Raw genomic sequence first — 24781 nt, 5'->3', positions numbered from 1 at the left:
GGGAGAGAGGAGAAAGGAGAGGCCGAAGCCCCTCGGTAATTTTCGGAAACGCCGTATGGGAGCGAGGACGCGACTCGGAGCGACCCCCACCCCTTTCCTCCTCTCTCCCCCGCTCGGCAATCTTCGGGAATGGGATGAGGTGGGCGGGGCCACGGCTCTAAGAAAGGGCGGGGCCTGGGAGAGGTCCTGGAGGGCTCGGACGTTTGAAGGCCTCTTGGCTGGGCGGGAGAAGGGAGGGCTTTGCCTGAGGGAGTCGGTTTTCCCTCAGACCCGGAGGAAAGGGGCCCCCCAGTAATAAACGCCAGGCGACGCTCGGCTTTCGGGTCGCCCCCATGTGCTGAAGTGCCCGAGCTCGTTTCCTCTGCTCACGGAAACAACCGTTTGTGGATTTATTCCCAGCTGCTTGACAAGGAGCCCCGCGCTAGGAAATTGTGTTAAACGAGCTGCCTCGTTTAGAAAGGCGGCCTTCCTTCTTTCCAGGCCCGCTGCTGCTGCTGCTGCTGCTGCCGCCGCCCCTGTTGAGGTTGGCGGCGGGGCTCTGTTTGAAAGAGAGGCTCTGTGTTTATTTCATCAGGGCTGAGGCCCGAGAGACGAAATAAATTACGCGCGACCCCAATGTAACGAAACCATAAAGCGACCCCGTCAGGATAAACACAAACAAACAGCGACTGAAAGGCAAAGCAAACCGTCGCCCACTAAAAAAAAAAAAAGCACTTAAAACGCCTGTGAAAATAAGTCAGCTTTAACATGGCGCTTAAATATCAGCTCCTGTGGTTGTTCCACAAAATATCAGCTCCTGTGGTTGTTCCACAAATTGGGTGCCATCATGGAGAAAACACTCCTGCAGCACCTTGGAGTAAGTGTCCCCTAACTGGGGTGTGGATACAGGAGCCCCAGGCCCACCCCTGTCCTCTATCCAGCCCTTGGTAAGACTCTTCACGCCACGTTGCTCACTGACTCTTGCTTTGTGCCATCCTTGTTGGTTTTGCCTAGCTGAAATTGGCCCTTGCACGAGTGTGCGTTGAAACTTAGCCCAGTGTACAAAGGTAAGATTTACTTTCATTGCTCCAGCCGCTTCTGCCTCTGGCCCTGCCAAACGCTGGGATATGCCCCTACTCCTGGTTCAGGGGTGATGGGAATTGTAGTCCAAAAACAGTTGGGAGACCCAAGTTTGGAAATTCCTGCCCTAGGGAATGTGGCCCTTAGACTGAAAAACTCCCCCCACCCTGCAGTGAAGCTGCCTCCACAGATACTAACGCACAGGCAAGCTGATATAGGAAAAGATGCTCCTTTGAGTATTTATTTAGATATAACAGTAGGTGCTTCCACATATTTTCTAAAAGGAGGCAGGGTTCCACTGCTGAAGTTTGCTGGCTTGGGAGTCATTAATCCTAAACCCAGATTTGTACAGACTAAGGCTGCAGTGCTTCCTAAACACTCTTAAACAAGGAGCTCAGTGGGATTTACTTACAAGCAGACATGATTAGGGTTGCACTTTGCATATGCCCAAAGACACTCCCACTATTATTTATTTACAACTCCCCCCGCCCTTGTTTGCATTCCAACATTGGGAGGTAAGCCCAGGGGAAGACAATTCCACATGCACATAAAGAGCAAAAAGGAAGTGTGCACCATGTTCAAAAATGGAGATCTGCTTGTGGTGAACCATGGTTGATAGAGGCCCTTGGGGAAATATTTGCCATTAGTTTCCCATTCTGGCATTATTGTAATAGCAGCACAGAGTGGATGATGGATGGCAAGCAGCGGGCTTCTCATTCCAGGACTACCTGTAGCCCTTTTCCTAAGCAGCTTAGCTCTGCTGCCCCTCTAGCCATGCTGTCATACGCTGTGAAAGCTGAGGCTACTTCTCTCACCTTTGTCTCTTCTTACCTTCTCTCATTGTTTCTGCCTTTGTCCCGCTTCTCCTTTGCATCAGATTCCTGGACAGAGCTGACAAACACTGCTTGCTCTTGAGATCTCTCGGTTGCCCTCACCTTGTCCAGATCTTGTCTCTGGGTTCATGTCCCTGGGTGCTCACGAACTATGGGCACAAGCTGCATGTGACTTGGATCTTATGCAACAGCAGAATAACACCTGTGCAATAATTGCAGTAAAAGCATCATCTGGGGGGGGGGGGAAGCAAGTTTGACTCATGCTGCTTTTAAGTCTATGCCATTTGTCTTATCATTAATAGGTGAAAGTATAATCCTTACAGACAGATGCAACCTTGAAGAAAAACATGCCACATTACTTTTGCTGGATCTTTTTTTTAAAAAAAGGAAACATTTTGGTATCTTTAAAATGCAGAAATTCAATAACATCTGTGCCAGGTACAGTTACAAAAGCACAATTCACAGTCACTGTTGTAAGTTCTCCATTTTCCTGTCCCAAAGGTGTAATGGCAAATATAGTAACTGTCAAACAGCCTCCTTAACCTGGTGATTCCAAATGATTACTTTGTAGTAAACAAGAAAATGGTCTGTTTTCAAATGGCTTAATTTTCCCCCAGAATCTTTTTTGTTGTTGTTGTGAAAGTTCAGATTTTATGCGGAGTTTGATGAGCAACCACAATGACATTTGTCTACTTCCTGAGTGGTTAGAGTCAGTTTGCAACCCCATGAGGTGCATGAGTAATACAACTTGCCATATACAGCTTTGCTTGAAATTACATATCTTTGGCAATCACATTTAGCTTTGGCAGAATTTTTCTGTGTTCCTCATTATGCCATCAGGCTTTGATGCCTGTACTCCCTGAGGCAGGAAATGTGTTGGCTGTGACCTTTTTCATTCAAACTGCCCATTCCACACATTTAATTATCAGTACTAGTTTTGCTGTGAAATATTAGGCAGACCGTTTGTCTTACAATGTGAATTTTTGAAGGTGTGAGCACTCAGAAGTGGCACCCAATTTACAGAGACTTTGGCCAGAGCACTTCAAAGTAAAAAAACAGCAGCACTAGACTGGTTTTTCAAGGGGGAAAAAATTTAATTTTTTAAAAAAAACTAAATACCACTTGATTGTAGTAAAAGACTAAAAGCTGTTTATTTAAATCAAAGTTGATATTTTTTTCTGTAGGAACCCAGGGTCTTGTTTTCCTTTTTCCATGTAAACATACGATCAAGCAACATGTGATATGAACGCTTTCTGTAAAAAAACGCTTTCTAGCCACTTTCATTTTGAAGAAAAAAGCAGCCTTGTGGCTCTGATCCAGAATGTGCTCTCAATCTAGATTGGGGCTTGTTCCAATTTACTGCTTGAAATCACCCACACAAAATTATTTGCACCACAAGGTGATCTTTTCTGCAGATTGCATGTTCAGTAGTAAACAGCAGTCATTGAAGCGCAATTTTCAGCAGAATTTTAAAAATTGGGGTTTAATGGCTATTGTGTAATACATTTTGTCAGTAGTATTCTAATTGAAGTGTATTTGATGGGGAAATTATTCTGTCTGGTCAGGTAGAAGTTGGCTTAACTGTCTCTGGGAGACCTTAACTGACAGCTGAGGATGGGTTGGAGAGAGAACTCTCATTATACCAAAGAAGGATAGAAAGTATCCATATTTTGATTGGTTACCACCACAGATTTAGAATTTTCAGTTACATTGTGTGATTGGTTGGGGCTTGACTAAAGTCAGAAGAAGTGAATATTTGATGGAACTAGTCAGTCACGGTCAGTCCATGTTGTTTGGAGAGTGTCTGTTTGTTGTTGGTAGGTGTTTTTGGTAGAAAGACAGTAAAAGGATGTAAGACAGTAACAGGAAGAAGACTGAGGAAGAAGAAAGAAGACCTGAGATGAAGGCATAGTGGCTTGGTGACTAAAGACTTTCTGGGGTAGTGAAATCACTTGGTTTAGGCTTAAGATGATGAGAGAAGAACCTGTCCACAACACTCAAGGAGTGCTTGGCTCTGATTTCTGGTAGGAGAGCCAGAGGAAGATTCCAGGATTGTACAAATGGTTAAACAGAGGAAGTGACTGGCCCAAGGTTGTCTAGTGGCCTACCTGGCGGCAAGTCAGTATGTCAAGTTCAAAGTTCAAAGACCAGGGGTCAAGCCACACAACCAAAGTCCAGCAGTCAGAATACAGTGCAGAGTCAAGCCCTGTAGAGGTCCAGGAGCATCCCAGCCAAGGTCCACCAATATGGGCAGTTGAGCAGACACAGCGCCTCAGCTGTGTTTCCCTTTTGCACTTTGCCTGCTGATTGCAGTATCTAGGCTTGATAAGGAATGTGATCCTCACCTGCCCCAAGCCTAATCCAGATGAGAAATCACACACCTCATCCCACAGCTAGTGAACCACACTTGACCAGCTAGGGAGGTGGGCTGTGGCCATTGCCTGGCCTCAGCCTCCTGGAGCACCCCTCCTGCTGCTCTCTATACCTCAGATGCTGCAGCTGACATTTTAGTTGGTCCAAAAAACACCAGTGAGTAACCAAGTCTGGTCCAAATATGGAAAACAACATTATGTCTCAGGCCCACTTCTGTTTCCCATTCCATTGCTTCAACCAGCTCACTAGGTGTTTGCTGTCATGGTATGCCTTCTCCCTCCTTCAGTGTGTCCCCTCTCTACTCCTTCCTTGCAAAATGTTTGCGCCTCTTCCATAGACACAATTTTTATAAGCACATCATGTTCATGTGTGTGTGTAATCATTGGCACTGCAGTGGGACTCCAGCTCTTCTCCTTGGGGAGGGGGTTTCCACATGCAGGTCCTCTAACCCCTGGGCTATGGGGTGACCTAGTTGTTGATCTGAATGATCTTCATTCCTTCCCTTTTTGCTGTGGGTCTGCCAAAAATCTCTGTTTGATCTGTCAGGGGTATTTGAAACCTTGTCTAAGAAGAACCTAGAAGCTTGTCCCTACAAGAGTCATTTGCTGCCATCCCCATCTCTGAGCCATGAAGTGAATCTGTGTGTGTGTGTGTGTGTGTGTGTGTGTGTGTGTGTGTGTAAGAGAGAGAGAGTATAGTTATACAAGTCCATCCTTAGATACATGAATCTGAGGTTTAATTTACAAATAAATAAAAATATCAGTTGCTTTACTATCTGCAATTTCAAAAGAGAACCTAGCTAAAAGTTCAGTTCCATTTCTTTGCTGTATTTTCAGATTTAAGTTCAGAGGCTTTCAGACTGTGGACTGCCAGTGGTCTATGGGTTTCATTCAGGTGGTTTATGGCATATACGTAAAAATATAATTAGAAGTCATAAAGCATCTAACACAGTGCATTACACTTGCTTACTACAACAGGCAGGGTGAGAGATGGGAGGACTGTCTGTACATATTAGGTGATGGATCCCCCCCCCCCCGTTTCTTGCTGCAGGGTTGTTGTTTTTCTAAATCCAATCCCATTCATTGGTATTTTGTTATTTTATAGTGTATTTATGACCACATACCCAGTGTTGTTTTGGAATTCTAAGAAACAGATAAAGCCAGTGGTTATAAGCAGTGCAGTTTTGAAAGGTTCCCTCTGGCATCTTGCTTCATAATGGCATCTAGCTGTATCCAAATATCGAAAACCTACTCCTTGATATCAGGAACCATCATGCAAAATTTGGTTGCAATATCTTAAGACCCAGATGCATAGTAAACAAAAAACTTTTCAAAATACATACCATTTCTTTTTTATTAATGTTCATTGCTTTGGGAGTATTTAGACTGAAAAGTATTATATCAATAAATTAAAATAACTTCAAATCTATTTCTTTATCAGTAAGCATATATACCATGCAGATACACTTCTGATGTGTGTACAAACTGTGACAAACCTGAGCTCTTTCATGTTTTACTACTACTACTATGGTAAAGATTATTGGCAAGATAAATACATCTTAAGCATTCTCAGATGCTGTATGAATGGCCTCAAGCCTCAATCACTATGTCTTTGAAGCTGTTCTTTACCTAACAGTAACCCCATTTTATGGCTACCCCAACATGAGCAACACCTGGTTCTCTTTCATACCATTTCTGGTTCCCCTCTCCGCACCCCCTAAAAAGACTTGTTAGTAGAGGTGCCCAAGAGCTCTACTTTTCTTTCTCAAAGGATGAATAACGCAAACACTTAACTTTTCAGACATCGCAGTACCAAGTTAGGAATCCCTTCCCAGCTATTAAAATATGAGCCAAAGACTCTTCGTGGTTCCTTAGTGAGTCAGGCAACATTTTCTTTGAGGACTTTCATGTTGCATTGCTCCCAAGTGCCAGACTTCATTTATATGGTCCTGAATGACTGCTTGGAACATTTTTGTTTCTCTTGGCAATTTTCCTCATGACAGAATATGATATTCCTCTTTCTATGTTTGTAACCAGCCTAGGGAAATTTTAATGGGGCTCGGTAATAAAGATTTAGATTGGGACACCCTCCATCAGCCCAGCCAGCATAGAAAGTAATCAAAAATGAAGGGAGTGTTGTTGTTTAGTCGTGCCCGACTCTTCATGACCCCATGGACCAGAGCACGCCAGGCATTCCTGTCTTCCACTGCCTCCAGCAGTTTGGTCAAACTCATGTTGGTAGTTTTGAGAACACTGTCCCACCATCTTGTCCTCTGTCATTGCCTTCTCCTTGTGCCCTCAATCTTTCCTAACATCAGGGTCTTTTCCAGGGAGTCTTCTCTTCTCATGAGGTGGCCAAAGTATTGGAGCCTCAGCTTCAGTGAGCACTCAGGGCTGATTTCCTTCAGAATGGATAGGTTTGATCTTCTTGCAGTCCATGGGACTCTCAAGAGTCTCCTCCAGCACCATAATTCAAAAGCATCAATTCTTCGGCAATCAGCCTTCTTTATGATGGGAGTAGTCCAACAAAATAGGCAGGGCACATTGGCTACTTCTGCATTTCTCCTATTTGTCTGCTGTTAGTATGTGATCTGTTCCCCAACTATTATCAATAAAAGGTGCATGAGGAATGGTTGAGGAATTGGGTATGTTTAGGCTGGTAAAGAGAAGACTGAGAGGAGATATAATAGGCATCTTCAAATATCTAAAAGGCTGTCACATGGAAGCTTGTTTTCTCTGCTCTGGAGGCCAGGATCCAAACCAATGGATTCAAGGTAAAAGAAAGGTGATTCCAATTACACATCAGAAGGAAGAACTTTCTGACAGTAAGAGCTCTTCAACGATAGAACAGACTCCCACACTAAGTGGTGGGTTCTCCTTCCTTGGAGGCTTTTAAGCAGAGGTTGGATGTCCATCTATCACATATGATCTAGTCGAGTCCTGTATTGCAGAGCATTGGACTAGATGACTCTCAGGGTTCCTTCCAACTCTACAGTTCTAGGATTCCAAGCAGGAGCTCAGCCCAACTGCCCATTCACTGTCAGCTGCCAAATGCTAAAAATATTCAGAGGCAGGACAAACTGGAGGGTGTTATAGACAAGGCAGAGAGGGATAAATCTTACAATGTTATCTCAGACCCCAAACTCACAAGATGGATGTAGAACCTTTGGAGATTAAAAGGCAAGAGTAAGCTGGTCTTCCATAGACCATATGTCAAGGCAGCCTTGTTTTGGAAAGCTTTTAATGTCTCATGTTTTGTTTTATTCCTTTATAGTTTGTTGGAAGCTGCCTATAGTGGTTGGGGTAAAAATAAATTTTCATCATCTTGATAGACACACCTGAGAGCCTCTAATGCCAAGATCTGTGCTCTTAGGTGCAGCTCTAAGATACTGCCCAGCTTAAGGCTCCTGATTATATAATTAACATAGAAGAAGAAGTGTTTGGATTTGATATCTCACTTTATCACTACCCTGAGGAGTCTTAAAGCAGCTCACAATCTCATTTCCCTTCCTCCCCCCACAACAAACACTCTGTGAGGTGAGTGAGGCTGAGAGACTTCAGAGAACTGTGACTAGCCCAGGGTCACCCAGCAGCTGCATGTGGAGGAGCGGGGAAGCGAACCCTGTTCACCAGATTACGAGTCCACCGCTCTTAACCACTACACCACACTGGCTCTCAGGAGGACTGAGAACTTATATTTTTTTACTTATAAAGTCAAATAAATCCACAAATAAATGCAGAGATCTGGATGTGCCAGGGTGCAGAGATGTGGATCTCCTAGGGTTTCAGGTGCTGACGCAGGTTCAGTTTCCTTGGAATGAAGGACAGCGGAGACCGTGGTGTCTTCAGGAGGCATGGTTTGATTTGCACAAGTACAACCCGAGCAGAGGATCCACGACCCAACAGATCTTGCTTCTCCATTAAGTCCTCCTTTTATTCTGTTGCAGTGCCAGAGGAAGGGGGGGCGAAGGTAAGAGATTGGGGGCTGGGACACATGATTAAGCGGTGTACAAATTAACCCAACAATGCTTTGCGGCAGCCGTATCAGCATTTCAACGAGCCAGTTGGATATCGGGGACTCTGACATTGTGTACTGGAGGACCCCAAGCTGGAAGAAAATCCTTGCTCCCCAGAGAGATGCCAGCTCAGACAGCCCCCTGAGCTTCAACTATGAAGCCTACGAGAGCGACTCCGACTGTAGCTTCCTTGGGCAGAGACCTGCCTGCATGGCTGATGCCACACATTCTCACCCCTCCTCCCAGCGCAACTGACAGAGCTTCCCCCTCTTCCTCCGCAGTTTCCCAAAATTGTATCGGAGAGCTCGCTAACTTCCCACGAAGCTGGAGAAACTGATAGTTTTTGGGACTCCCCTAAGGAGGCAGGTGGTGGACAGAGCAAGACCACTTTGTCGAGACCCCGAGACCGCGTCTGGATTTACTCAGTCCTGACTGGGTAGGTGGCAGCAGCCTAGGCGGTGATTGGCAGAAGGGGAGGGGGGCATCTCAACCGCAGAATGGAACTGTTGTTTCAGTTATAGGTGCCTTGAGTTTTAATGTTTGGTTGTGTTTTTTAATTGCTCGTCTTTTGCATCTTTTCCTTGCAGGTTCCAAATATGTCCCCATTTAGCTCCCTCAGCAGCCTTTCCTCCCTGTCCTCTGTGTCCTCCCTCAATTTGCTTTGGGACTCACTGAATGAGGTACGTAGCAGACAGAGGAGGGAAGTTCTGCTGAGCTGCACAAGGGCAACCCTGAGGCTGGAGAGGGACCCATTCAGAGTCATGGGTCACAGTTATTTGTGCTCATGCATTTCTACTCAGATACAAGCCTGTGTCCCAAGTTTTGATTTTCTGGAAAGGCTTTTGTGCAAATTGCTCGTCTTTTGCATCTTTTCCTCGCAGGTGCCAAAAATGACCCCGTCCAGCTCCATCAGCTCCCTGTCCTCCCTGGATTCATTTTGGGACTCATTGATGAGGTAGGTAGCAGACAGAAGGGAAGCCCTGCTGAGCTCCACAAGGGCAACCCTGAGGCTGGGGAAGAGGAGGAGGAGAAGCCAGCTGGCCGGCCAGGCCACCTTCTGGACCGGTTGTGAGCAAGGGGGCAGACAGGCATGGGGCTGCTAAGGGCAGGCTGTGCTTGCTGGCGCTCTCCTCATGGACCAGCCCCCCATGGCGCCAGGGCTGTAGGGCTTCCCTGGCTAGTGACTCAATGTGGGCAGGAGTGTCTGGCTTCTGAGCTCCTGTCTCATTCTGGGCTGCTCTCTTTCTCCTTTCTCCCCACCACCACTGCCACCACCTCTGGGGTCCTGTCTCTGCCAGAAGTCAGCCTCTGAATCCTTTGAAAAAGTGGCTGTCTCATTTTGGGCTGCTCTCTTTCTGCTCTCTCCCCACTACCACTGTACCTCTGGGCTGGTTCCTCCATCCTGTCTGGGGCAACAGTCATCCTCTGAGGACGAAATATCCCATGACAAAGTGACAGAGGAGGAGGGAAGCCCAGGCATGGAAGCCAGAGTGGCCAAAAGAGATCCAAACAGAAGAGTGCAATTGGGAGCAGAGGATCTGTGCAAACCTTTCCCTTTATTTTTTTCCACTTAGAAAACTGGCTGTGAGGCTGTGAAGATAAAGATCCTATGGGTAGAAAAGCAGCTAGAGACCTTGCTTTTGAGCAGAAAGAGGTGTGTGTGTGTGTGTGTTTTAATGGAAGCAGTTCCCCGCTCCCCCATGTAAACTCTAGAGAGGTGGATTCATTGGCACATTTGATGTCTGACAGGAATTGCCTACAATCAGGACACATTACAAGTTGAAAACAGTTCTGTTGCTTCAGCAGCACCACCAGTGGAAGTGAAATTGACTGCTTTCTGACAAAGGATAGCAAAACTCCAGCACTATTCCCCATCTTCAATGAAGCCTGCCACAGTGAGACTATTTTGTTTGAAGGGAATGCCTACAGTACCTTTCATATGTCTATAGCACTTTCTGCAGATTAATCACTGAATGGCTTAAGAGTTGAGGAAACAGTGATGAGCAAGAATATTGGAACCCCATTCATTTGTCTGTGACATATCAAGTTAGAAACCAGATACCCTCGGTCTTACTTTTTCTTGGAGGGGGAATGGGAAGAAGAGTGGACTGGTCCCCAGGGTGAATTTCTGGCCTACAACTTCCATCACACCAAGCCAGCACAGCTGATGGTCAGGGATAATGGGAGCTGCATCTAAAGGGACACAGGCTGCCCATCACTGTATTGTTCTTTCCATGAGTCTCTGGTCAGGAAAACCATGCGGTTAATAGTTGAATATTAGGACTGCTGGCTTTTCAGTCCCAGCTGGGCAGGCTCCTACTCCCTCTGTTATGAGGGCTAAGAGGCAGCCACTATATGAGTTTTGGGAAGACTGCTTGAAAGCCTTGGAAGGCAGCCCACAACATGGAGTAGTTATCAGAATTATACATCTGCTCTGAGCATGCTCAGAACTACTCTCTTGAAAGCCAGACCTCATAAGCTTTTAGCATGTTCTGTTCAGTGGAGAAGAAATGAAGTTTCCTATTTTTAGGAGCTTTTTTTGTTCTACTTAGCATTTGTTTAGTGACCTTGCTGGGGAGCAAGCTAGCAACAGTGGACACAGTATGAGTCTTTCTATTTTTTAATTAATCACTTTGTATTTATTTTTGTGAATTGGATTGAGGAGAAATGGGTGAGTTGTGTATGCTGCAAGGATTTCCCTGCATTTACCCACAGAACACTGCAGCTTCTGCAGGGGAATGAGGGAGGGGGAGCACAGGTTGATTTGAGGCATGTGCAGTCCCAGCTCATTTCCAGAAAAAGTGTGTGAATTTTCATCAGCACCAGTTCTGAAGTTGTTGCTAAGCTCCCTTTCACATAATAGCTGTAGCCACACAAGTGCTTACATTTTCAGCATACCTTCTATTCCCCTGCCTTAAGATTTTTACAGGAACTTAAACAGTAAGCAGCATATTCCCTTCAAGGTTAACTGCTTTTGCTTGAATACTGCCTCAGATTCATCCTCAGCTAGGCTCATATAATCATACTAACCACATTAAAGTAGGTATCAAAGCTCTGATTCTTCACTGGTCTTCCTGCCACTTAACGACTCAATGTAGGCTACTCAGAAAAGCTGCCCAGTTAAAAGTAGATTATTATATTATAGCCCCTTTTTAGAGTATCAGTTGAACAAGCCATCCAATACTAGTATATCGTCTATAAAATGACCCAATTGGTACTTTAAAATGAAACTTCACCCAACACCTAGTGTTGGATGAAGGGTACTGAAGCTATTGAATGCAACTGACAACGAACAGAATCAGTTTTACCGAACTATCAGGCTGCAAGTTGATCTATGAAGCTACATCACTGGAATTTCAATTTCCCCTTTAGCCATCTGCTGGGGAAGTTTGAAGAACAGCACATTTTTACTGAAAGCTTGACATTCATCTCTTACAGCAGAGCTACATATTCAGATTAATTACATGATACTTACTGTCTTACTGGAATTGTACCACTGTAAAATGCAGATAGGTTGCTGTATAATTAAATGCTTTCATATAAACTCCCTACACAAAGAAAACAGGCACAATGGAGTGACAAGCTAGCCTTCTACAGCAGGGGTTGGCAAGGCTTTCCGGGCATGGGCCGGATCACTCTGTGGAGATCCTTCATGGGCAGGGCCGGCGCAGCGTGACACCAGAAATCGCTTCTGCGCATGCCCAGATGCCCAAAATCACACCTGCGCAGAAGTGATTTCCGGCGTCTGGTCGTGTGCAGAAGTGATTTCCGGGGCTGTGGAAGAGAGTCCCCGCATCATGCTGGTTTAGTGCAGCACACGGGGATTTGCCGATCAGGCGGCTTGGTTCGGGGGCAGCTTATGGGCCAGTTAAACGGCCTTTGTGGGCTGCTTCTGGTCCATGGGCCTTAGGTTGCCGACCCCTGTTCTACAGGAAGGGTATAAAAATTGCTGAGTCATGCAGGAGATTTGGGATTTTTGTACCTTCATGAAAAGAAAAGTCTGAAGATGGCTAGTATAACCCTGCAGTTATTTCATCAAGTTCACTCATTCCCAGCTCTCCAACATAGCTCCATACCCAATAGACAGATCTCTGCTGATGACAGATGGTTTCAAAACAGTAATTTGGCACTGCAAAAAGTTTCTTATTAACAATATATATCCCCTACTTCTTGTGCTAGGTTCTCTAGTGCTAGACATTCAACAGGGCAGCTCCACAGCATTCAGGCACATGGTACATAAGCATACACAGAAGACTGCAGCACATGGACAATCTTTATTGTTAGAGGAGCACCGGTAATCCATTACTGACTGTAGTGGAGTCACCGCAGAGGCACATGCTAAGGCACTTATTGTATAAAAAAGTTTGCAGATTTATTTGTGACAGCAACCAGGACTGGAGGCTCTCACAGTGGAGAGCACTAACCATACAGTATAGGGTAATCTTATTTTAATTTGTCATTTGCTCATAAGTCTAAATGCAGCATATACAATATGGTTAAGTATACAGGTAAATCCAGCAACCAGTGTACAGTGTAGAAAAGTAAAGATTATCTATATAACCGCAGTCCCCATAGAAAGGCAGTGATAAAGACCTTTATTTTTCTTAATTACTTATAAACGAGAGATACAAAGGCCTTCAATGTATAATCTGTGCAGATTAAAATGCTTTTTTCTTTTTTCTTTAATATACTCTTAGTCACTGTGCAGAATAACTAAACCCATCCCCGATTACAGAGCTGGATGCTTGGACATCACAATAAAGGACTTTGTTCACACTCCATTCAAAACCCACTAGATACTGTCTGTTACCATTAAATATATTTGGTCCCGAATAGATTCTCCAGCAAGCACACAGGAAAAAACTTTGCTGCTTCCTTGGTCTGCCACTAACACACCTCTGAGACACAACGCAACACAGACACCATTGCACTTCAGATCTGTCCAGACATTAGCAAAAAGAGGGCCAACTTAAAACTCTCTTCTAGGAAAAACTTTCCAAGACTGGTCTTTGAAGACATTTAGGAGTCATGTTGGGAACACTTGTTTTTCCTGTTCAACATGACTCCCAAACTGGCTAAGTGAGTAGACCGCGGAGGTTGGAAATGTGAGGTCACTGAACATGATTGCCAAAAGCAAACAAGAGGAAGGGGACGGGACAAATTCCCTGCATCTATCACAAACTCGTTATTGGAAGAAAATAGTTGATTTACAGCAACGAAAAGGAGTCACCCCACCCCCACCCCTCAAACTATGTAAATTCCCCAGCAGCCATGGCAAGGACAATGAATGCTACAGGCCTCTGTAGCTCCCAGACTCTGATTGGGCTGCAGACTCTTTGGCATTCAATACAAAAGAGCTTGGAAGCTGGGAGGGACAACACTAATGTCATGGCTCCAGATATTCAAGGGAACGTTTCAATAGATGTGCTCCACTTCCCCCGGCAGGTTTTAGAAGGGTTTGCAGAAGTCCACTGGACAAAGGGAGGGTGGGTCACTCCATCATGTGTGACCCGGATCCACAAGGCAGCTCTATTCAGTAGCTTTGGCATCTCCAGCATCAGCCTTGCCATCCACTTCCTCGTCAGATACTTCACCTGCACCCTTCCTGCCAATCCGGCGTGTCACTACAAATGGCATGTCTCCCCGCCTGTTGAAGAGAGTAAAAGTGTCATGCAGTGTGGAAACTGGCATTTCATCTTTGAGTAATGTGTACATTCATGCATTCAGGAAATATGACAAGGGCATCTTACCTGAGTTTGCTCTTCAGCGAGCTGACCTCACGGTTCATGGCATCAGCCGTTTCAGTGACATCTTCTAGTTCCCGCTGCAGCTTTCTACGAGCTGCATTGGCTCGCTGTGCCTCTTCTTCTGCCTCCTCCAGCTGGCGTTTAAGTTGCTTCAAACGGACATTCACCTTGTCTGCCTGCAAAGCAGAAAAAGGAGCTCTCTCAACACTTGTTCATTCACTCCTGAACATGGAAACCAACTTGGAATTTTTAATCTGAACTACATGGATTACAGTGCCTAGCAGCCCTAGCTCCTTAAAACCTAGTTTCCAGAATCTGGATTTTAACCTTGTGAAGTTTGTGCCATTCTGCAGCTATGCAACCTATGATCAGAGTTTTCTTCCTTCTTTCTAAGAGAAGCAAGCTGAGCCAACATTTGGGAGTTAAGCAATCTTGAAGCTGGAAATTCTCTAGGCTGGCAATGAAATGTCCATTACCAGACATCATGACGTGTGACATTCATTGCTAGATGGGTGGAAATTTTATTGATGTAGAGACTCTTGCAGCCTCCAGCAAAAAGGGTGAAGAACAGAAGACACTGCCAGCACCCTAAAAGCTTGCTAACCGCTCCAACAGTGTTGATGGGATTGCAGGGTAGCAGCTTCCTGCCACACAGCTCACATTACCAAATGCCAATCCTCAACATGGCACATACCTGATCCTTGTACTGCTCAGCATTACGCCTCTCATCCTCCACTTGCAGGACAACATCCTTCAGCCTCTTCTCAGTACGTCGCACCTGCTTGCTGGCAGCCTGGCGCTCCCTGTAAGGAAAGTACCACATCAGATTGATGGAAGAATTCAGAAGTAGCCCAAGCTTCCATGTTTGGAGACATTGCTAGATCCCATGCAAAGGAGATAACTTGCAGAAGGAAAGTGGTAAGAGTGAGCCACTCTCAATTTCCTATGACGAAAGAATAATGCTAACGTACTGTGCTGCTGGCACCAAAGCTTTCAAGGCCAAGATGGAGTATTTTGAGAGCACCATGAGCCAGGACTAAGTTAAACAGAAAATGGGTCACTAAGCAGGTATCCTATGGGCATGGTCTGCAGTCTGAGCCAAGTGCCTGTCAAAGTCAGGAGAGCTCTTGGGTTACATGGGACTAATTTGTGCCAATCACATTTCAGGTTAAAATGAATTCGTATGACACAACCTTCCACAAGCAGTAACTGTAGAGACAGAAGATGCATTGTAGCTGATTATGCACTTCAGTGGCTGTTTGGCTGTTTTACCTTTTATTCAGAAGGTTATGATGCCTCTAGAGAAGGATTTAAGTGTGCAAGATTTACTAGGCACTCTAGAGAAGATTGAGCAATCACAGGCACCATTGATAATGCATGTGTGATCCTTGAAAGTACTTGCTAAGAACTGCATGTGACCTGGCCTTATAAAGAAACAGAGGTCAAGAAATACTTCAGTTCAGATTTCCTCACCCAAGTTAATGACAATATTTCACAGATTTTTTTTATGACTGCACCTATACATCAAGATGTAGGATGAATGCATGACAGATCACAAGCACCTACTTTGTCTCAGCATCCAGCTGTTCTTCCAGTTGTGCTATCTTTGCTTCCAGCGCAGTAATAGAAGACTTGTATTTTGACTTCACAGCACTCTCCATTTCCTGAAGCTTGGCCTTAAGTTCCTTGTTCTGACGCTCAAACTGCTGGCGAGCATTTTCATTCTTCTGGGCATTACTACGCTCTGCATTCAGGTCTGTGTTTATCTGGTCAATCTGGGGAAGATAATAAGAAATTGGTTAAAGTCATGGCTAGTTTCTGAATACAGTCTGAAGTTTTCATATCTAATCTCTGCCTTGCTTTCCATCTTCTATTTGTTTCCTTTGCTCTATAATCTTGGCATTCAAAATGTAATTCTGTAGGCAGGGCTTGTTCTCAACCTTAATAACTTCACAATGTCTAGTTTTTAGAAAGAATATTACATTCATTAATCTACCTTTTCATTTTAACAAGCAGGCATATTTCATTCTTGTAAGCAGCCTACACCAACAGTATCATCCCAGGTAGTCAATGCTCACCTTCTGGTATAATAGGAATAGGCAGCAAATTTCTTGGTCAGGAGTGGGGAAACTGGCTCATGGACCTAATTAGGCATGACATCCATGCTCACATGACACCTCTGACATAACATATGGCATTTAATAATAATAATAATAATAATAATAATAATAATAATAATAATAATACAACGTCTGGGCAGCTTCTAACACATAAAAATAATAAAAATCAAACATTAATAGTAACAATCCGATACATTATTAAAAAGTCACAATAACTTTAAAATAAACAACAGAAGCTGATAAAGGTGTGGCTGCCATCACTTTTTGCAGGTGGTTTGCAATGGCTTGCAATGGGCTTAAAAGGAGAATCCCTTCCAAGTTGCCACATGATGGCATAATGTTGTCAGGTGATTGGCAGTCGTGTGGGCCTGCCCACTTGTCAAGGTGTGCCTGCAAGCAAGGGCGGGGGAAGATCCAACCCACTAGCTGGATCAAATTCCCCAACCTGTCAATGTAAAGCATCAGCTAAGTTGAAAACCACCAAAGATGATTCCAAATACCCTGGACAATAGTAAGACAAATACTCTTACAGGAAAGGAATACCATCACACTATGATTCAATATACTGTGCTTCTCTATGTGCTTCTTCACTCACCATCCTATTGGCTTATCAAACCTGGTACTATCTGTCCTGACTCTCACTGACTTTCCAAGACCACAGGATTGGGGTTAGTCTAAACTGATAATCAAGGTCCTTACCAGATATTAAATATAGGACTACATAAATGTAAAGCACGTGCTCTCATCAAAGAGGTTTGTCTGGGATTTGAACCCAGTATCTTTTGCCCCCAAAGTGGGAATAATGCTCCAAAAGCATCAAGGCTCTGATAACACGCTGCAGCACAAAGGAAAGTGATACACAGTAATTTGGATGAATTATGGCTGGGAATCCACCAGCTGAAGCCCTCCACCTCACGGTGCCATTAAGCATGTACCTGAAGATTTGCTTTCTTAAGGCGGTCATTCACCAACTCTGTATTGCTCTGCTCTTCTTCTAGTTCTTCCTCCAGCTGAGCTATTCGAGCCTCCAAGCGTCGCTTTTCCTCCAAGGCCAGAGCTCTGAGAAGAAAACACACAATGGGATAATTAACATAGTGCCTTTTCATGAAGGATGCTCAGTAGTAATGACCATAGAAATATTCAACATTTGTAAGCCATTCTCAGCACACCACTTAAGACATTACAGGGCACTCCACGAGCCAGCTCCCACAACATTCCTTGTCCCTGAAAGGGAAAAGTGCCATTACTCACCCTTTGCCACTACTATTGGCAATCTCATCAGCCAGCTCATCCCGCTCTTGCTGAGCCTGGCGCTTGGCACGCTCGGCAGCTGCAAGTTCCTGAAATCAGAACAAGATGTACATGGACTAAGGGTCAAAAACAACTTATTGCCAAATAGGAGATGTTATATTACATGAAGCACATGAGGAGTATCTGGAAGCCAGTTATAACCTACAAGCCAGAAGAATGCTCATCAAGAACAGGAAGCTTCGCCTCACTCAGAGTCAGAGTGACATTGTGAATCTGGGGCACAGCACTCTTGAGTGTCATAATAAACGGCTAGTGATCCATCAAGGTAGTTTGTGATGCTACAAAGTGCATCGAATGAGGGTTGATATTGTTTAAATAGTCAATGTATCAAACTGCTGAAATTATGCTTGAGAGAATGAACTGGAAATTGGGAGGAGGGGGAAGGAGACTATTAAACTGGCCCGAAACCAGGAAAAAGTAGTCTGTTAAGTGCATGAAGGAAATACCTGAAATACACCCCTAGCTGCGAATCCAGCAGCTGATCTGATCCACATTAACCAAAACAATAATTGTGGAAGGGTTTGGATATGCAGTGAAGGTATTAATTTCCAGGGGCTCACCCACTCCCTTTTCTCTGAAGTCAACCTCTTCCCTCCCATACCCAAAGGCCTGCTTTGGGCAAAAACTCAGTTGTGTATTAGCATTTTCTCGATTTAGATTACCTCCTGCATCTGAATCATCTCTGCTTCCATGCTCTTCAATTTCTTTTCGTTCTCTTTTGCTTGTACCAAAATTTCTTCTCTAGAAGCACGTGTGTCATCCAGCTCCCGCATGTAGTCCTTCATTTGGGCCTAAAAACCAAACATACCAAATCAGCCCACTTGGCCAAGTAGTCTATTCCAACTCGCTGTGGCTCTTTAAGGTCTTAGGCAAATATTCTTTCCTGGCCTGGCTACCCGAGATTCTTTTTAGCTAGATGTGCCAGGGATTGAACCTGGGACACAAAGCACCCTGTCTACCAATGATATACCCAAAAGAGAACTTATTTTGTAAGAAATGATAAAATCCCAATTGAAGATGTAAGCAACTATCTTCATAAGTCTTCTTGATCAAAAAAGCAGCAACTGGCAACTAAGTGATAAATCTGTTCTGTTGCCACAGTAATTGATTCACTTTCCCCATCTCAATGTAAGGAAAAGCCAGTCAGTAACAATGGAATGTAGACCCTCACCTGCAACTTCCTGAGTTGTTTGATGGCTTCCTCACGATTCTTGTTGGCAGAGTCTATGTGGGCCTCCAGATCTTTTAGATCCATTTCCAGTTTCTTTCTGGCAGCCACAGCAATGGAGCGCTGCTTCCGTTCATCTTCCAGCTCCGCTTCCATCTCTCGCACCTGAAAACGGGGTCAAAGCACCGGCAGTTTAGCCATGAACACAGGCCTCTTCCCTCCTCCCTGAAGCAATTGAAGCAGGAAGGGGTTGTAAGCCTGCTGTGCTTTCTGGAATGTTACCTGTCTTGTAAGCTGCTTTCTCTTTTCTTCATTCTGCTCATCACGGGCCTGGAGATCCCGATCAAACTGTGCCTTCATGGCTTGCTGGTTCACTTCCAGGCGCAGCTTGGCATCTTCTGTGGCCTGTAGCTCATCCTCCAGCTCTTCCAGCTGAGTCTTCATCTCCTCTACCTGCTGCTCCAGAGCTCGTTTGGACTTCTCCAACTCATGGACCTACAGCACACACACAAAATCAGTTTCTCCCAGACTGACACAGCCCTGCTTTTGCTGCCTGGTACATTTATAGGTTTTAAGAAAATGAACAAAAATTGACATGTCTAGTGACCTACAATATTTCTGTGCACATAAAGGCATAGTTACTGCTATATCCTAATATGCCTCTCGCTTGGTCCTTTCCCCTTCTGTCCCCACCTCTTTGTCTTTTGTTTTAAAAACAATTTATTTAATAAATCAATAGAAGTATTTAAGAATTTAAAAATGGTAGTGAATCATTTTTTAAAATGACCAAATGTGGGGGATAAAGGCAAACAGTCATTTATTGCCAACTTTCCACCCATCTTTGACAATCCCAAGTCCCTTTTGCTAAGGGTTCTTATCAGACTCTGAACTGCACAGAATTCTGCCTCTTTATCTCCGCTCACTTGAATATGCACATATCCAAGCTTCGTTTCCTAACACCCTTTGGTGAGTAGGCTGAAGGGGTTTATGATAAAGCAGCTAGGCAATATTGCACAAAATACTGCCACAGTTCCACTGAAATCTGACAACAACTTTATCCTTCTAGAAATGAAGATGCACTGAGTAACTTAGAAATGCAAGATACTAAAGCTTTTCAAAGCCTGTATGATCTCCCTGTGCAAAAAGGCTTTATTAGTTTATGTGCCTTCATATTGGGTAATATTTCGGCACTTTGTGCATAATGAACTGAAAAAGTCAATGGTGACATTGTTGCTTTCCTAGACATTACAAAAGATTGCATGCTGCTAGCACCCAACTCATTAGCTTTCATGTCTTATTGCAAGTGAAAAATAAGCCACTTTTAGCAAGCCCTCTTCTTGCCTAGGACATGTCTTAGCCAACATCCTTATTACCCCAGCCTGCTGTACAGGAATGCCATCAACTTACACTCTTGCCAACATCATCCTTTGAACTCATCAGATCCTCCATCTCTGTCCGGAACTGCTTATTGAGTCGCTCTAGCTCTGCTTTCTGTTCAATTGCTTCCTCAAGTGCTCTGGCCAAGGAGAGAGCTTTCGTTTCCTTCTCACGAGCTTCTGCCTCAGCACGATCCCGCTCTTCAGCATATTTTGCAGAGATGGTTTTCTCTTCTGCCAAGAGCTGGAAAAAGGGAAATCAATGGCACTGTGAGATTTCCAAAGGAAAGGTTTGCTATCCCCACTTGTTCCATCTGTAATGGCTTGACTACCAAGGATAGGTCACCTGTGTACCAAACTTAGCCACCAATTCTAGATATGTGCCAGGATTAAAGCCAAATGCACTTGTCGGCTTCCACTTAAAAACCAGCTAAAACAGACAGATATTATTCGGAACTATTACCAGTTAAAAGTCAAATTCAGGTACTAGAGTGAGGAGAGTTGATATCTGCTTACAACTGTTCACAATTGCCCTTCATCTATGGGACAAAAAATGTGCATCTAAAATATGACACTTTTCTTTCTCCTTTTCACCAGAATCTATCCTAGTGAAGGAGAAGGACATTGTTGAAAGTTATAACTAAGTGTACCTGATCAAACTTCTTTTGTTTTTTCTCCAGGTTGGAGACTATCTGCCGCTGATGATCCAAATCCACAGAAATATCATCCAGCTCCTGCTGAAGCCTGGTCTTTGTCTTTTCCAGCTTGTCATAGGCAGCTGCCTTTTCCTCATAACGTTGGGTCATGGCCTCCAAATCTTTCAGAAGCTTCTTCTTTGCTTCTTCCACTGACTCCAGACAAACCACACTATCATCCATTTTCTTCTTCATTTCTGCAATCTATGTGACAGAAGCAAGCGGGTGGGGAAAAGGTATAATTATTTTTTTAAGGAAGTAAAGAAAAGATGTGGGGATTGAACACCATTTTGCAACTTACAAGTAACAGTGGGTCACTAAAAAGAAACTTATAATTTTTTTTGAAGGAATGAACTATCTTTAGGGAGAGTGTTCCACGGTGAGACTTGCCAAAGCAAAAGCATCATCACTTGCTGACTAAGATGCAACAGTGGGATATGACCACTGAATTCCAGGAATATTTCCCAGGGTTAGACTGTTTCTAGGACAGCTCTATCAGACATCAGAAAGACAGTTCCTATTTAATTAGACAAAACAACTTTCAAAAGAGCTTGTTTTGGCTACCAAATTCATATTTCCCATGCAGAATCCAGCATGCCATTCAAAAGGCATACTACTGCCTTGTAAGCTACATTTGGACATTCTTTCCTCATGTCTTCTAGAGTACCTGAAGCTGAAAGACAGAAATCTGTTTTTCCAAGTTCTTCTTTGCCTCCTCCTCTTCCTCTAGTTGCTCTTTGAAGCTGTTCTTCTCATCTTCCATCTGTTTCAGCTTAGTACTGAGGCTCAGCTTCTGACGAGTTTCCTCCTGAAGTAACTCCTGCAATGGCCACCACAACAAACATTTGGTCTCTTATGATGAAAAGTCCAGTAAAATTTTCCAAATATATATCACATCTGAAGCAGAGAGAACCTTAAGCAATGGCTCAATGCCACCGAGCAAGCTGATTTGTCCCCAGAAATCAGTTGGAGTGACCCACAAAATGTAGTTTAGTAGACTAGTGGAGATACCCCCAAAACGTTATGTGGCCCTTGAGATGAATTGCCAGTGGAAGCCCACATTCCAGTAGCCGCACAAGGCATTTGGAGGGGAGGAGCATGACAGACAAGCTGTTATAAGGAGATTATGAACACTGGTATATCTAAATTGCTCTAGACTTTGATCTGTGTTGCAACTATAGTTACAAAAAGAAGCTAAAGTTAACTACTCTTAATATAAAGTATTGCCAAACTCCTCAGAGATTATAGATTATATGCAGAAACCTGCACCACCACTACTCTGAATCTGACAAGCGTGGTTAACCCTAAAATCTGTTCCTGAGCTTGGAACGGTGAAGAGGGGATCATGACTGCAGTTCTCCTGTGCGTCTGATGTTCTCAGAACACGTTCAAAATGTAGCCTGATTGCAATTACAATTCCCTTCTCCAAGCTTGGAAGGAGGGTTGGGGCTCATCCAGTTGCACTGTGCTTCCAAAACATGGACCTTGAGGAACCACAGGCCTCCTCCCAAGCCTGAAGTTGTTCAGAGCAACTCTATAGCTCAATGTGACAGATATATCCCCATTAGGGAAGGAAGAAGATTCTGGTCGTCACATATTTTGGTTACCAAATATCAACCAGTATTTGTGGGGACCCCATCCCCTTTTCTGCAGTCTGTATTTTTCTGTCAATCTAACAGATCTGTCATGATTAATCGGGTTTATATATTAGGTTTGCATTTTGGAGTAAAGGTAAAGGTACCCCTGACCATTAGGTCCAGTCGCGGATGATTCGGGTTGCGCGCTCATCTCGCTCTATAGGCCGAGGGAGCTGGCGTTTGTCCGCAGACAGCTTCTGGGTCATGTGGCCAGCATGACTAAGCCGCTTCTGGCGAACTAAAGCAGCGCACAGAAACACCGTTTACCTTCCCGCTGGAGCGGTACCTATTTATCTGCTTTCGAACTGCTAGACAGGCAGGAGCTGGGACCGAACAACGGGAGCTCAACGTGTCGCGGGGATTTGAACCGCCAACCTTCTGATTCACAAGCCCTAAGCTCTGGTTTAGACCACAGCGCCATCTGCGCCCCTGCCGCATTTTGGCGTAGCGAACTGATTTTTCACCTATTAAAGCCTCACCTGTGTGTCCTGTAGCTGAGACTCCAGCGTAGAGAAATCTTTGGCCAGTTTAATTGACTTGCTGTCAGATTGATTCAGAAGACCAGTGACGTTGTCCAACTCAACCTGAAAAATTAGAAAAGTCGAACCAATCCCATTAATAAAGAGTTTCCATTTACTATCCGTTTTCCCCTCTGTAAAGCAGGAGAGAAACTGCATCATCATCATAAATCACTCCATACTGGTTAAGGCTAAACAACAGGAGTTTTAGGCACTTGATGCCCATGAGAACTACCACCCACCACTTCAGCTATTAGCTTATTGTCCCCTAGTTGGTGTAAAGTTAATCAAGGGGTAGTGGACTACTTCACATTATCTCCAAAAGAGCTTATTGTTTAATGCAAGTTACTGGGGCTGAAAAGTAACAACATAAATAGAGATCATGTTAGAACAGCTAAGAGTCAAAACTTCAGGAGGAATAAAGCAGCACTGTAGCCCCAACTCAATTCTCCCCACTTCCCCCTCTAAATTCTGTGCTAAAAACCAGAACACAGTGAATAGGAGGACAAAGGGAACCAACACAGGAAGCTCACCTGCAATTTGTTAACTCTCTCAGCCAGCTCAGTTCGTACTCTCTCCCCCTCTGTGAATTTCACTTGTAGCTCTTGAAGTTGAGTTTCACCCCTCTTCCTCTTGTGCTCAGAGTCTCCTTTGGCTTGAAGAAGAACTTTCACCTCGTTGGACAGCTCAGCACGTTCACTCTCTAGTGCCTGCTTTGCCTTTTCAAGGTTCACTTTCACCTGAAGGAGACGGGAACAGAAAGCTTTAGTGTGGTCTTTGCAGAAAATTTGATTTCACTAATAAATTCATAGCCCATTATTCTAAATTGTGGTCCTGATGCAAAAGACAGATTTGCAATTTGGGCTCAGCATCCCAAACACTATTTGAACAATAAATCTGCAGGTTTCCATAGCTGTACAGGTGATGCTATGAATTAAAGCTTCATCCTCACTTAGGCAGGATGTTCATGGCAATAAAGGAAACTAAAAAGATTCTAGGTAGTTAATACTAATGTTTTCATAAAAATAGGTGGGAAGCAAGAATATGCACAATTCAGCAACATTGTTCTCTCAAATTACAGGTAACTAGCAACTTGTGCGCATTTAATTTGAGCGCTTTCAGCTTTACACACTTGGGGGGGGGAATGGAAAAATCTCTGGGCAGCTCCCAACAAAAAATAGTAAAAGCACAATACGTTGCACACTAAAAACTTTCCAACATCTCACACACCCGTTTAGTCTGCTCCAACTGCTCTGCCAGTTCTTCCACAGCCTGGGCGTGTTTCTGCCTCATCTCCTGGATCTGTGCCTCATGGGTCTTTGCCTCATCATCCAGAGTCTTCTTTAGAATAGTCACTTCTTGTTCACGTTTTGACCTTTTAAAAAGCCAGATATATTTCTATTAGATAGTAGTTGAGAATGCAGTGCAATACGTGTTCCAAGGGTGCAGTTGGAAGCTTGGCACTTATTTGTGGAGCTACTAAAGTACAAATTGAAAGGAACGACATGGCATAGGAAGAATAGGTTTTGGAACAAGTTCCACTAGAAGTGTAAAATCTGCTGGACCCACTATTCTCCTCTATATTTTGAAGAGGTGGAATTGGTCTGAGCAGTATCATAAACACAGAACGTTGTAATTACCTGAGTTCCTGCTGTGCTGCAGTCGAGTCCAGTGTGTCCTCTAGTTCTGTCTTGAGAGCCTCAAGCTCCTCACCAAGATCCCGCTTCTGTTTCTCTGCTTTGTTCCTGGCAGCCCGCTCAGACTCCAGGTCTTCCTGCAACTCTGTTATCTGAGACTCCAGTTCACGGATCTTCTTCAGAGCCATGTTCTTCTGAGCAGCCTCCTCTTCCACCCTACACAAGACAGAGACATACTACACCAATGATTTCTGCTTCAATGACCATAAACAGCCATCTTATCTACAGAAAC

The 24781-nt window shown here is 44.2% G+C and overlaps 1 protein-coding gene and 1 long non-coding RNA gene across 5 annotated transcripts in view; one reads left to right on the top strand and one right to left on the bottom strand.

Moving 5' to 3' along the window:
- Positions 1–5280: 5280 nt before the first annotated feature.
- Positions 5281–12970, top strand: LOC128421694 (uncharacterized). The gene is made up of 3 exons (XR_008332365.1): positions 5281–8716; positions 8868–8960; positions 9162–12970. It is a non-coding gene; the product is annotated as an uncharacterized LOC128421694 (long non-coding RNA).
- Positions 12541–24781, bottom strand: part of MYH9 (myosin heavy chain 9) — an 82892-nt gene continuing 70651 nt past the window's right edge. For 3 of the 4 annotated variants that reach the window (XM_053404782.1, XM_053404781.1, XM_053404780.1), the window contains 16 exons: positions 24493–24705; positions 24083–24227; positions 23386–23592; positions 22814–22918; positions 21365–21517; positions 20653–20901; positions 20034–20246; positions 18909–19121; positions 18630–18791; positions 18121–18249; positions 17399–17487; positions 17083–17206; positions 15594–15802; positions 14722–14830; positions 14031–14203; positions 12541–13927 (listed from right to left, as the gene is read on the bottom strand). In XM_053404782.1, the coding sequence (XP_053260757.1) occupies positions 13810–13927; positions 14031–14203; positions 14722–14830; positions 15594–15802; positions 17083–17206; positions 17399–17487; positions 18121–18249; positions 18630–18791; positions 18909–19121; positions 20034–20246; positions 20653–20901; positions 21365–21517; positions 22814–22918; positions 23386–23592; positions 24083–24227; positions 24493–24705 (2611 nt within the window). In that variant the 3' untranslated portion in view covers positions 12541–13809. Of the gene's footprint in view, positions 13928–14026; positions 14204–14721; positions 14831–15593; positions 15803–17082; positions 17207–17398; positions 17488–18120; positions 18250–18629; positions 18792–18908; positions 19122–20033; positions 20247–20652; positions 20902–21364; positions 21518–22813; positions 22919–23385; positions 23593–24082; positions 24228–24492; positions 24706–24781 lie in introns of those variants that run through there. The other variant, XM_053404784.1, reaches the window with a different exon arrangement.

The sequence above is a fragment of the Podarcis raffonei genome, chromosome 10, assembly GCF_027172205.1.
Source record: "Podarcis raffonei isolate rPodRaf1 chromosome 10, rPodRaf1.pri, whole genome shotgun sequence".
Classification (NCBI taxonomy): Eukaryota; Metazoa; Chordata; class Lepidosauria; order Squamata; family Lacertidae; genus Podarcis; species Podarcis raffonei.
This window is presented reverse-complemented; position numbering and strand designations above follow the sequence as displayed.